The following is a 14435-nucleotide window of genomic DNA, read 5'->3' as shown; positions in this document are numbered from 1 at the left end:
CACCCCGAGTTCTGCCACCGGCGCCTTCTGCCTGCCCCATGGGTCCTCCCGCAGCGCCGCCCCCTGCTCCTCTCGCCAGCCCAATCGGCCACCCCAAGTCCTGCCCCCAGCCTTCCACTGGCCCAATCGTGGGCGTAGCGGTGTGATGGTTATTTGCATACTTCCCTTTTATTAGGTAGGCCTAGAGGCCCGGTGCACGAAATTCGTGCACGGGGGGGGGGTTGTCCCTCAGCCCAGCCTGCACCTTCTCGAATCTGGGACCCCTCGAGGGATGTCCGACTGCCCATTTAGGCCAAATCCCGGTGCACGGGCAGTCGGACATCCCTCTCACAATCCAGGACTGCTGGCTCCTAACTGCTTGCTTCGCTGCCTTCCTGATTGCCCCTAACCACTTCTGCCTGCCAGCTGAATCACCCCCTAACCACTCCCCTGCCAGCCTGTTTGCTCCTAACTGCCCTCTCCTGCAGGCCTGATCATCCCTAACTGCCCTCCCGTGCAGGCCTGGTACCCCCAACTGCTCTCCCCTGCAGGCCTGGGTCCCTCCCAATTGCCCTTCCCTGCAGGCCTGGTCACCCCAAGTTCCCTCCTCTGCCGGCTTGTCACCCCTAACTGCCCTCCCCTGCAGGCTTGATCGCCCCCAACTGCCCTCCCTTGCAGGCCTGGTTTCTCCCAACTGCCCTCCCCTGCTGGCCATCTTGTGGTGGCCTTCTTTGTCCACATGGGGGCAGCCATTTTGTGTGTTGGAGTGATGGTCAATCTGCATATTACTCTTTTATTATATAGGATAGAGGCCTGGTGCATGGGTGGGGGCCGGCTGGTTTTCCCTGAAGGATGTCCCAGATCAGGGTGGGTGGGGGTTCCCTTGGGGTGTGGGGTGGCCTGGGCGAGGGGCCTGTGGTGGTTTGCAGGCTGGCCATGCCCCCTGGCGACCCAAGCGGAGGCCCTGGTATCTGGGGTTTATTTATCTTCTGTAATTGAAAGTTTGTAGCCTGGAGCGGAGCCAAGCCTTCTGCTTGCTGCATGGCGGCAGCCATTTCTGTTGGGATTTATGTATCTTCTATAAATTGAAACTTTGTAGCCTTAAGCGGAGGCATGGGCCAGCCAGGGTGTGCGGAAAGCTTGGCTTCCTCCATCGTCGGGGGCAACCCTAGCCTCCTGCTCTTTCCAGGTCCGTGGCTGCCACCATTTCTGTTTGGATTTATTTATCTTCTATCATTGAAACTTTGTAGCCTTGAGTGGAGGCTTAGGCCGGCAAGGACAGGTGGTAAGCTTGGCTTCCTCCATTGCCGGGGAAACCCAAGCCTCCCTCCTGTTCACCGTGGCCGTAGCCATCTTGGTTGGGTTTATTTGCATATCTGCTCCTGATTGGCTGGTGGGCGTGGCTGGTGGGCATGGCAGAGTGGTGGTTGATTTGCATATTACTCTTTTATTAGATAGGAAGGTATTAGCTCTTTATTATATAGGATGATTCACATAAATCTGTTAGTATAAGCCTCTGACTATTTGACACAATTTCCAGATATTTTTATTTTTCCATTTTTACTTTGTTATACAGGGAATATGTAAAAATAGTCATAAGAACATTTAAACTTAAAAATATTCAAAGGTATGAAGAATAGTAAAGCTTGTATTCTTGTATACTTATGTGAGTTTCTCTGCTGTGTTTTCCAGAATTTTTTTTTACCATGATCCTAAGAACTAACATTTTATAGCACACCTTACTTCATCTGTTAAGTTTTTAAATCTCAGGGTTATATTGGAGATTCATCTGATATAAGGCTTCTGGAGCCAGTCCTTGTTTCTCATACTTACCAACAATACTAGTAGATTTAAAAAAATTTCTAATATGTTGAATACAAAATGGGGATTGTAACAATTTTAAAGGGCATTTTTCCTAATTACTAATGAGGTTGTGTATGTTTTTATATGTTAACTAGAGGCCCAGTGCATGAAAATTCATGCACTGGAGGGGTTTCCCTCAGCCTGGCCTGCCCCCTCTCACAGTCCGGGAGCCCTCAGGGGTGGGAGGCGACCTGGCAATCAGGGGAAGGCAATGCCCCATCACACCTCTGCTGCTGCCACTGCAGGCAGCACAAGCCTCGGCTGGCCCTGGTTACCGGGGAGGCTGGGCAACTGCCATCTGAGGCTTGCCTGTGCCTCGGGCCAGCTCTGGGCAGCTGGGGGGCTGAGGGGACTGGGGGACTCTGGAGGCAGGCACGCAGAGCCGGGCCCTGCCTTGCTGTACGCCTGCCACCCGGCGGGGCTTAGGGGACTGGACACCACCATCTTGTAGCTGTGGGTGCCGCCATCTTTGAGGGCGTGGCAGTCAATTAGTATAGTCCCTCCTTATTGGCTGTGGATGCTGCCATCTTTGAGGGTGAGACAGTCAATTAGCATATTCTCTCCTTATTGGCTGCGGGAACCACCATCTTGGTGATGGTGTGAGGGTCAATTAGCATATTACCTTCTTATTAGATAGTATTAGCCATATATCCTGTAAATTACCCATTCATATTTTTGTCCATTTTTTTTTATTAGGTCGGTTATTTCTTACTAATTTCTAAGGTTTGTTTTTTAAAATCTCTTTGATTTTTATTTGTTAGTAATCTTTTAAGTAAAGAACTTTTTACTGTGGGATGTTACTACTCCTGGTTCAAATATGTGGAATGAAAAAACTGTTCACATGAATTGATTAGATTTTGGGGAAAGTTTCTAGTAAAGCAAAATTAGTAAACTCAGTAATGTTCTTGAAGGTTGATTTATAACCTTTCAGTATAGCCAAGACACATGTCTTCTTATCAATCTGCTGCTGGTGCTATTTGAAAATTTGAGCATGTAAATTCTGTAAGCCTTCATTATAATTGTATTAAAAAACACAGAATGTTGTTTATGTGCTGTCATGATATTTATTTTAGTTTTTAATATGTGCTTTTCTTTGTTTCTTCTCCCTAATTAGGTCCCCGATGGGCTTCCTGGAATATTGGTGTGTTTATTTGCATCAGATGTGCTGGGATCCATAGAAATCTTGGGGTTCATATATCCAGGGTCAAGTCAGTCAACCTAGACCAATGGACACCGGAACAGATACAGGTAAACATTTATTTCTTACTGATAAATTATTAAAAATATTTAAAGTGAATTTAAAATCTTCAGTCCTTCTTGCATTTAAGGAGTTATATTGAAATGGCTCTGGTCGTTGTGGCTCAATGGTAGTGTGTTGACTTGTGCACTCTAGGGTCATGAGTTCGATTCCAGGTGAAGGGCACATACCTGGATTGTAGATCTGATATCCTCCCACCCCCAAGGCACATGTGGGAGGCAGACAATTGATCAGTTGATGTGTCTCTCGCACATAGATTTTTTTTCTCTCCTTTCCTCCTTCCCCCTTCCCCCTCTTCCACTATTTCTAAAAAATTGATTGGAAAAAATATCCTCACACCTGGATGAGGATTTAAAAAATATATTGAAATGTAGTGGGTTGAAATAGCACATGCCACATTTAAAATATGTGTTATTTGAATTGTCATTGGCAGTGTTTTTTTCTTCTTGGGACTGTAGTAAAGTTAGTTTATATAATCTATTTTTATCTAAAATGTTGATTTTGAAGTATTTAAAAAATGAATTCCTTTTCCTTGTGTTGATGAAATTTGCCCTCATAATTCCATAGTCTGTTTTGTTTTTCTGTCAGTAGAGGGAGCCTGTGTAAAGATAAAGAATAAACCATCTCTAGCATAAAAACTGAGTATTTCCCTTCTGTAGAGAGGTGTTCTTGATTTTCAGACAGGGCCTAATAGTTAGAAGGCAGCCCACTTAGCAGATGTTCTAATTACTGATCTGGACTCATTTTGAATGGTTTAGCTTTGTTAGAGATAAGTTTGTAATTTTAAGGGTTTGCCATTTTTCCAGTATGACAGTCTTAAATTCTCAAAATCATAATTTCTAATCCTTAAGGTTGATTGCTGGTATAAAAACTATGATTTCTACTGGTTTTATTTTATAATTCACAGTGAAATTATACTACTTTTTCTTATGCCCCTTTCAAAGTACTTTAAGTCAGTATGAAGGCTAAATACACAAATATATGTAGTTGAACTTTAGTGATATACAGTCCTCCCATCAGAAAACAAAAACAAAAATAACACGAAAATTGGCACGAATGGGGTGAGGTAAGAGTAGAAAGAATAGAATACTTTAGGGAGTGGGTTATTTTTAAAAAGATATGATAATTTGGTTAAAGAAAGTAAAACTTCTATATTGAAGACATATTTATACCAAAGTAGATTCTAGAGGTAGCAAAGCATTAAATATGGAAAAAAACTAATCTTAAAAGTACTCAATGGGAAAAAAAAGAGTAGAGATCATCAGGCTATAAAAAGGCAAGCGTAATTTATTTAGTTCCGTTTTAAATAAAGTTTTGAGCTTTTTACTGGCTAAGGCATAAAAGAAAATATGATACTGTATGTGTTTTCAAGATCCTTGAGCAGAAAATTTACCTGTTACATCAAGGAAGCAGAGCTTATGAACATTTCACCTAAGTTAATGTTCTTTTTTTGTTAATCCTCACCTGAGGATATTTATCCATTGGTTTTTTTTAGAGAGTAGAACGGGGGTGGGAGAGGGAGAGAGAGATCGATTGGTTGCTTCCCACACATGCCCCCACTGGAAGCTGCAACCCAGGTACCGGGAATTTAACCTGTGACCCTTTGGTGCTCAGGCTGATGTTCTAACCATTGGGCAACACTGGCCAGGGCAAGTTAATGTTCTTATTAATATTTCTGTAGTGATTGTGATAACAGATTTCATTATATTGTTTCTTAAAGTTGTCCTTAAGAAAATGTGAGGTGTAGCTTGAAAATGTAACTTGGTGGTTGTAATGAGTTATGGAGGTAAAAAGCATTCAAAACCCGCAGTGTATTTATTGTCTTTTTAATGGTTTATTCCAAACCAAGGACAAAACATAAAATCCCTGGACAATTCAGTTCTCCAGAAATAATATTTTTCTCAACTAGGCTGTTGAAAGGAGTTGAGTAGCTGTTCTTTTCCTATAGCTTAGAGCAGAACTTCCCAATCATAGGGCTACAGTTTACTGGTTTTCTGTGGAATAGGTTACAGGTATACCACAAAATACTACTGTATTATTAAAAATGTAGGGATTTTGAAAACAATTATTAAATAACATACAATCTTTGAAATTGTATTTGAACACTAGTCATATGGTTCCAACTGTCAACTTCCTGAAATAATTATTATTTTGGAATGTAAGATTTTGGTTAGTACTTGTCACCAAGAATGCTCTGCATGGCTCCATATACCACAGAGTTCCTCTTCCAGGTGTTCTTTGATGAGAAATGTGGTTAGGATGTACTTATTTAAAAGATAAATCACATTAGTAGACAATAAAGTTTTACTTAAAAAAGGAAAAAGTAAAGAATAGAGAAGTCTAATCACACAGATAGGTGTATCATCCAGTATTCTTTGTAAGTAAAGCCAAAGTTGTTGCTTAAAAATTATTCTGGAACTTCTGTGCAGTATAAATGAGGTAAATGGTGAAGACCCCAAGGTTCTATACCATAGAACACAACCTTTATTTTAGCCTAGAAAATTTCAAGGCAACTGATTCTAGAAAGACAGTAGAACAAAATGATTAAGAAAGTTTTTCCTACACTGCCAGAGTTAGACCTGGGTAGTTAGAGGTAGATATTTCATGTGTCTGTTTCTTCATTTGTGAAATGGGAATAGTAATAGTGCCTACTTCTGTCGGTTGCTGTGAGGATCAAATTAATATTGGTAAAGTATTTAGAATAGAACCTGGCATATTTTAAACACTCAATAATGTTAACTTGTCAGTTAGTAGTAGTATTAGTCCATTTGTTTATTATGTATAAAACCCTAACTATTGTTGCCTTGAATATCTTTCCAATCTTGAGCAGTTTAGCTTTCTAGTGAATCCTTTGTGATAAATTGGTTGCTAAATGTAGTACTGAGTAAATAAATAGATTCATTGTGTGATATTATTGCGTGTAAATGAATTTTTGAGAATATTTGTGAAAAATTTATTTTTAGTAGTATTGGATGTGATGGCATTTGAGAGGAATAGTTAGATAATCATATCAGTTGTCTATTGAGGTTGCTCCTTATTTAGATTTAAGCATATCGTATTTCCTGTGGTGGAGATAATATTTCATAAATTCCAACTCTATACTGTAGCATTTTATTTATTTAAAAAAATTGAGGTGTAGTAATAGAACAATTTACAGATATAAGTGAGTTTTATATGTTTTGGCAAATGTCAATACTGTGTCACCTACAGTCCATTGAAGATATACAGAGCATGTCCATCACCCTAGAAAGTTCCTTTCTGTCAGTTTCTAGTCAAGTCCCTCAGGTGCAACCACTACACTAATTTCTATGCTCTTAGGTTGCTGTATATTGGAATTTTTATCTTTTGGAGTTGGTTTTTATTAACTCTGACTCTTAATTCACATTAGGGGAAGTAAAGATTACATGTAATTTAGTGTTCCTTATTCCTATGATATTTTATAAGAATATCCTTAAGCCCTAACCGGTTTGGCTCAGTGGATAGAGCTTTGGCCTGCGGACTCAAGGGTCCCTGGTTCCATTCTGGTCAAGGGCATGTACCTTGGTTGTGGGCACAAACCCAGTGGGGGGTGTGCAGGAGGCAGCTGATTGATGTTTCTCTCTCTAATATCGATGTTTCTAACTCTCCCTCTCCCTTTCTCTCTGTAAAAAACCAATAAAATATATATATAAAAAAGAATATCCTTGACATAAAAAGTGCTTGGGCAGTATTTATTTATAGAAGAGAAATACTTTTACTGCATATAGTTCGCCCCTATTGTCTTCCCCTCCCACCACCCCAACATTTCATGAAAATAATGTTTCTAATTTTCAAAGATGATACTTAATTTTGGTTAGTTGTTTTCTTTAGATTCTTTATTAATTAATGTAGAAAGGTGATTTAATCTCTGAGCCCAGTTGAGCTATTAAATAAAAATGTTATTTTTTATGTGACTGTAAAATGTAACTACTTAAGTTTTGCCTCAAGGTTTCTTATCAACTGGTATTATATGTATAACATATTTATATAGATGTTGTTTATGTGAAAATAAGTTTTTAGGGCTTGTGCCATATCATAGCTGTGTTAGAATTACTGTATGCTTATTTTTAAAAGAAAATAAGTTATCTACCAAAACTTATTTTAATTAGCATTAAATGCAGTTATTCACCTTAAATTTTAATCAAATAATTTTTTTAATGTGGTTCGTGATCAGATTAAATGTCTATTGGATTGATTATTAGATGCTTCTCATTTTTTTGGAAAGGACTGAATTTTTAATACTTTTATAAGTAACTAGAGCTTTAATTTTATTTTGTTTTGTACTGGTTCATTAACTCCAAGTCTCTTCATTTTTTTCTCATTGTTTAACAACTCTTAGTTATTAATTTTCATTGTATTGAAGGAGTTAAAATGAAGAATATTTTTATTGTAGAGGAATGTTACTTGTGGTCTCCAGTTTCTTAGCTCACTTTGTGTAGAGTCTCATAAATATTGCTGCCAAATAAAACATCTTGGTGAGAATTTGTCCATATTGCAAGTACTTTTGGACCACTTTTAATGCATTGTGTATCTATAAATCTTTTAGTAATCTTCTCTTGCAGGCTCTTTGTTTATTACTTATGAGTGTCACTTATTGATATGATACTTAGTGTTTTCTTGGGAACACCAAGGCCATACAACTAAAATTCATTCATTTAAACTTTTTAAAAAATATATATTTTTATTGATTTCAGAGAGAAAGGGAGAGGGACAGAGAGATAGAAACATCAATGATGAGGGAAAATCATTGATCGGCTGCCTTCTGCATGCCCCACACTGGGGAATCAATCCCGCAACCTGGGCATGTGCCCTTGACTGGAATAGAACCAGGGACCCTTTAGTCTGCAGGCTGACGCTCTATCCAAACCAGCTAGGGCCATTAATTTATAAAATATATTTTGGGGATATTTACATTTGAAATTGTCCAGTTTCCATAGGCATGTGATTTTCCTTAGTAAACTTGTCTTCTACATTTTATAGGTGTTTTTACTCCCTCTTTTCATATCTTTATCATTTTTGCTTTAGCTTTGACTACATTTTGGGCTAAAAGCATTTTTTGTTTGTTTTAAAAATATGCTTTTATTGATTTTAGAGAGGAAGGGAGAGGGATAGAGAAATAGAAACATTGATGAGAGAGAAACACATCGATCGGCTGCCTTCTGCATGCCCTCTACTGGGGATCGAGCCCGCAACCCTGGCATGTGCCTTGACCATAATTGAACCAGTAACCTCTTGGTTCATGGCTCATTGCTCAACCACTGAGCCAAACTGGCTGGACCAGAAGGAAAGGTTTTTTTAAACCCTGCTCATGTTACTTAGTTGTTTATATTCTAACAAAAGAATAGAAACATTCTTCATTCTCATTTTCTGTCCACCCCAACCTCTGAGTGTTTTTGCTTTGACTTCCTGCTGTTTGTTCTCTTGTTTTAGGGGTAAGGTGGGAGATGGTGTTGGTTGCTAGTTTCTCTACCTTTATTTTCATCCTCGGCCTTCTTTCCTGCTTTTCCACCTAATTAAAAAATTTAATTCACTTGGATGCATCTTTAATCTCTTTTTTCTTTGAAATATGTTGCCTCACCCCATTCCTTCCATAAAAAAGTCTCTCTCTCAATACCCTCTTTCCCTTATCATACAGTTCTTGACTCTGTATACTTGTCTATTCATTTGTTTGCTTGTTCAGCGAGTAAGCATTTGTTAAGTACTCACATTGTGCCAACCATTATCTTTTAGGGACTAGCTCTTGTCTTCCTTTAGCAGTTGAATTCCTTAAGCAAGGTCTTTACCTGAATTTTCATTTCTTCACTTTACTTTTCCCTCTACTAACTCATTTTTATTCCCATCATTCTGCTAAATTTGCACTCACTGAGAACACTAGTTATCCCTAATGGCCAAATGCAACTCTCCATCTTCCTTCCTGCTTTATTTGAACTGCTGTCTTGAGCTTTCTCTTATAAAAGATGCTAAAGTTATTATCCTGCATCTTTTATTTTGTTTATTTAGTTTCTGGGTGGTTTTTTTTTTGTTGTTGTTGTTGTTGTTTTTATTATGTTTCTACTTTTCCCTCCTACTGAAGATTTTCTACAGTTTTATCTTTATCTCTTTTGCTCTTTTGTCTTTCTCCATAGGAAAACTCATTTACTGTCACACATTCAGTTATGTTTTTGTGGACATGGGTTTTCCCTCTCTTTCCAGTAGTGAATTCTGCCATGAGTTTCAGATCTTTTTTTAAGGTTGCCTCTTGGAGACCTTTGTTCATGGATTTACCATTCTTAAGAAACCTTGGATATCCTTGGCATGAAGTAATTTTTTCAGGCATCTATTTTATGTGCATGTTCTATGAGGCTGGAGTTAGCCGGTTAGGTTCATTCTATGGCACTGAAATTTGAATATGACTTTACATTTTTTACTTACTTTTGTATATTCAGTAACTCTTGTGAAGTAATTTTAAATCTTGTTGCTTTATGAAAAATGCTTGGCAATTAAGCAAAGACAGCTAGATGTTAATGCAATGATAGAAGTTAAGAGAAAGGAATAAATAAGACCACACGTGGGTTGTGTGAATGTGTGTGATAACATTATGCATTTGAGTGGAATAAGGAATAGAATATCAGAATTAACTGTTGCTTTATGGAAGTATCAACAAAACCTCTGTATGTTCCATGTGGAAACAGGAAAAAGAATTTATGAAATTGTTTCATTGTGAGAAATTCTGGCTCCAGTCATAGTTATTAATGGTAGATGTTGGTTTACTTGCAACTTGACAAATCTAGGATGTAGATAATTATCTGGTTGTCCAGACTTTCTTATTTTTAATGTCATTGTTCCAGTTAATATTAAAAGCTTGTAGTGTTCTGTGGTTCTTTCTTTCTTATGCCTCTATTCCATTAGTTCTTAATTTGTTCATTCCTTGTTTTGCTTTCCATTCTCATTTTTCCTACTGTATGTTAGGTTTTAGCTTATTTCTGATGTTCCTATCACTGTCATTATTCATGTATTTTACACACCGCATCCAGAATAATCTTCCTAGAACACTGCTCTGATAATTGTAAGAGATTTACATTGATTCTCCTCTGAGAATCATAAACTTTTTATTGTCCTTAAATTGGTAGTCAAATACTCTCTGCCATCTGGTTTCATCCTGTGTCTTTGACCTTACTCCAGATGCTTTACAACATAGAGTTTTGGCTGAATAGAGACAGCTCTTCCTGTTGAAGAAGTCTGATGGCGTGTTCTTGTGTTTTTGTTGTTGTTCTGCTGTTGTCCTTGTTGGAAATGTCTTTTTACATGCAGTTCCTTCTATAAAACTAAATTCTTCCCATTCTTTAAAATCCAGCTTAAATTCCTACTCTAATAAAATCATCTTCTGAGTATAGTTTGTGCTTGATTATGTAATATATTTTATTTACCCTTGTGCATGTTTGTTGAGTTAATTGTAAGCTTCTGGTAGCTAGAAACTTCATCATATGTATAATTTTTAGTCCTTGTGATGACTACCACAGTGCTGGCAACACAGTATGTGCTTAATTTTTTTAATGACAAGCTAATAACAATCTTTGATTTCCTGTAATTCTGTGAGATAATGCTTGCTCTCGATGAATGGAGAGAATGGAAAAAACAAACAATACACAAAAAACAAACAAACAAGCATTTCCCTCTACTTTATTATCTATTTTATATATATAGTGTTTTTTTTGTGTTTTTTTTTTTACTTTTTTGATCTCTGTCCTTTTCTCCCCATGTTTCTACATTTTTTCGTTAAAAATATTTTTTTTATTGATTCAGAGAGGAAGGGAGTGATAGAAACATCAATAATGAGAGAGATTCAATGATTGTCTGCCATCTGTATGCCCCCTACTGGGAATTGAGCCCGCAACCTGGGCATGTGCCCTGACTAGGAATTGAATCATGACCTCCTGGTTCATAGATAGGAACTCAACCACTGAGCGATACCAGCCAGGCTCTATATACTTTTTAAAAATTCCAAAAATACTGCAATTAAAGGGAGTATGACTTAAGTTAGTATGTGTGAGTTCCAAGGTAATATACGTAAATACTAGAAGGGTGGTACTTTCCAGTATTTCAAACCATCCAAACTGAAATTGATTGCCTTCGAAAGTAGTAGTGAGTTTAACATTATTAGAGGCTAGACAGTCACTTGGAAATGTGTAACTGGTATTCAAGCATTGAATGGGCTGATGGGGAGTAATGTAGATGACTCTGAAGTCTCCTCCATTATTGAGATTCTTTGATTGTATGCCCTTTGGTTACCATAGCAGTTCAAAATCATATTTATTATTTGCATTTGAGTAAAAATAATGTTACAGTTAGAGATGTGACTCAATTTTTTCCAAAAGTTAAATTCCACTTCAAAGGATAAAAGTTTCCCACACTCTTGGATAATTCAAAAGAATGTGACAAGATTTTCAGGTTAAGTTCGAAAGACAGGTTCTAACGTGTTTTGAACAAACATATTGATTCTTTTTATTTCATAAGGAAAAAAGTCATTATCTAAATGGGTTAGATTTGTTATAACCTTGTTTTCCTAGAAAAACTTTCTATAAGGTAAATTTGTAGCCTTTAGTTTAATTTAACAATAGATGTGTCATAGTATTGACCAGCTTGTTTTAATTAAATGTTTGATCTTTCTTAGAAACAAGTTTTTTCCCAGGAAAACTAAAATCACAGGTTTTCACTCATCTTCATCAATAAGCTTTGCTGTATTCTGTGGCCTTAGGTTGAATTCCCAATAGTTAGGCCAAATACAAGGAGAATAGGCAAAATAAAATTGATAGATACTTTAAATACTTCTCTGTACAAAAAAACCCCACAAAACTAAAATTAGAGGTACTTATATTGATGGTCATGTTGTGCCCATCTTGGGATATAAAGTTTTGTAAGAGATGGAGGATGAAAGTGGCTGAACTACACTAAAGAAGTTTTCTTCTCTTTGACATAGTATATTTTAGATGAAGTTATGATAAATTTTATTCTTTAATTTCATCTAAATTCCTTTCAATATTAGATTTGTGAAATAAAATGGCTTGCAGTTGATAGAAGTACAGCATTCCTGTGAGGTACCTCTGCCACCTTTAATAAAAGAGAAACCTGGAACTAGAATTATTGATAGGTAGTTGAAACTTAAAAATTTACATGAATCATGCAGTTGTGCAGGTTTGTTTTGCTTGGAACAGGATCCAGTAATGCAGTGCATTGGTGAAGGTGAGATAAGTTATTCTGTTTTCCATGGGGGTTCTGCATATGAGAAAGATGCACTATATAAATTATTATAAAATTAATTTTACCTGTTTTTAGTTTTATTTTACTTATTTGTTTTTTCAATATATTTTTATTAATTTCAGGCAAGAAGGGTAGGGGAGAGAGAGATAGAAACATCAATGATGAGAGAATCATTGATCAGCTGCCTCTTCGTGCCTCTATTATTAGGGATTGAGCCTGCAACCTTGGCATGTGCCCTGACTGGGAATCGAACCGTGACCTCCTGGTTCATAGGTTGGCACTCAACCACTGAGCTATGTCGGCTGGGCTATTTTATTTTTCAAAAATTTATTGATTTTTAGAGAGAGGAAAGGAGAGAAAGAGAAACATTGATGGGCTGCCTCCCACAAAGCCCTGACGGGATCGAACCTACACCTTTTGGTGTATGGGATGACACTTCAACTACCCTAGCCATGCCAGCAAAGGCTATTTTTATTTTTTTAATGAGGTTACCAGAAAATTTAAACCAATGTAACTGGCTAAGATTACCTTTTTGTTGCACAGCAGTAGTATAGATATATCATAGTTATGCATTTAGCTGTAGCCACTGCAGCCTTTTTTTTGCTTAATGTTTGCATGATACATCTTTCATGCTTTTGTGTTTGACCTATCTATATCTATAAAAGTAAAGAGACTCCTTTTAGACAAGACATACCTGCATGTGGTATGGTCTTTTAATATGTAGTTTCAAATTGTTTTTTTTTTTTTTTCGGTAACTTAAAAAAATCGTTTTTTAGTATTCTGTTTCCTGGTTTGACTTTTCTTCTTCTGTGACTTCCTTACCTGTATGTTGGATCTTCATTGCTTAACTCCTATATTTGTCACTTCCTCTTGGATCCCTTTCATTACCTCTTTTTTAAATTTATATTTAAGTACTTTTTTCTTTTGCCTCTAATTTTCTTATGTTTACTAGTATTTGTTCTCATGTTCCATTTTATTTCATATTCATTTCAGAAATATTTTTCTTTTATTTCTAATTCTTTCCTGAGTTTTTATTTTAATCTTCAATGTTTCTAATTTCAGATTTAGTGTTCTTTTATAACTGGACATCTTTTAACTCATTTTACATGTTCTTTCATATCTTGTATGTCTTTTTATTTTTTAATTCTTTATTATTGAAAGTATTACATATGTCCCCTTCCCCCCCCCCATTGTCCTTTTATGTCTTTTAGCTTGTTCTGAAGTAGGTTACAATTTTGATCTGTTTTCTAGACCTATTCCAGTGTTTCATTGTAAAGATGTTATTCTGCTTCTTAGTCTCTTCTAATAACTTTGTATGAGATTTGACCTCGATTCTTCTCTGTTGATTATTACTAATATTTTTTTTCGAGAGAGAGGAAGAGTGGGGTGGGGGAGAGAAACATCGATTTGTTGTTCTACTTATTTATGCATTCATTGGTTACTTCTTGTATGTGTCCTGACCTGGGATAGAACCTGCAACCTTGGTTTAGTGCAAGCATGTCAAATTCAAAGGCTAACATGGGCCACATCAACAAGATTTAAGTTTATGTGGGCCGCAAAAAAAACAAAAGCTTCAATTTTCATAGAAACGAGGTTTATTTCGATAGAGGCATGCTGAATACAAAGGGCTGAAATAAATGAGTAATTGTTAGTATAAAATAATAGAACATTTTAATAAAAATTAATATTTTTTCTTGAACATTAACTTACCAGACACTGAATAACTGCACAAATTAATAAGCGTAATGCAAATAAACCTATTTTTTTTGTTCTCCGAAAGCGAAATATTTCCTGTTGCGCACACCAAACAAGTCAGTCCAAGACTAATGACGTGGCAATTGGCTGCTAAAAGATTCGCTGCTAGTATTAGTGGAGAGAAATGGTGCACCTGCACTAAGGTGCGTAAGGGAAATGAATGTAACACGATTATAGTAATCAGTCATTAGCGAACATTGTAGTTCATTATTAATAATTATATATAACACTAGAGGCCCGGTGCACGAAGAGATTCGTGCAATAGGCCTCCCTTCCCTTGGCTTCCAGCACCGGTTTTCCTCCGGCACCCGGGACCCAGGCCTTC

General features: G+C 37.0%; 1 protein-coding gene across 3 annotated transcripts in view; it reads left to right on the top strand.

Moving 5' to 3' along the window:
* The window catches only part of SMAP1 (small ArfGAP 1), a 201127-nt gene that overhangs the window by 99867 nt on the left and 86825 nt on the right, over positions 1–14435 (top strand). For all 3 annotated transcript variants that reach the window (XM_079780966.1, XM_079780964.1, XM_079780965.1), the window contains exon 2: positions 2957–3090. Coding sequence is in view for 2 of the 3 variants with exons in the window: in XM_079780964.1 (XP_079637090.1) it covers positions 2957–3090 (134 nt within the window). In the remaining variant the exon portion in view is untranslated. The remainder of the gene's footprint in view (positions 1–2956; positions 3091–14435) is intronic.

The sequence above is a fragment of the Cnephaeus nilssonii genome (genome assembly GCF_951640355.1).
Source record: "Cnephaeus nilssonii genome assembly, chromosome: 9".
NCBI lineage: Eukaryota > Metazoa > Chordata > Mammalia > Chiroptera > Vespertilionidae > Cnephaeus > Cnephaeus nilssonii.
This window is presented reverse-complemented; position numbering and strand designations above follow the sequence as displayed.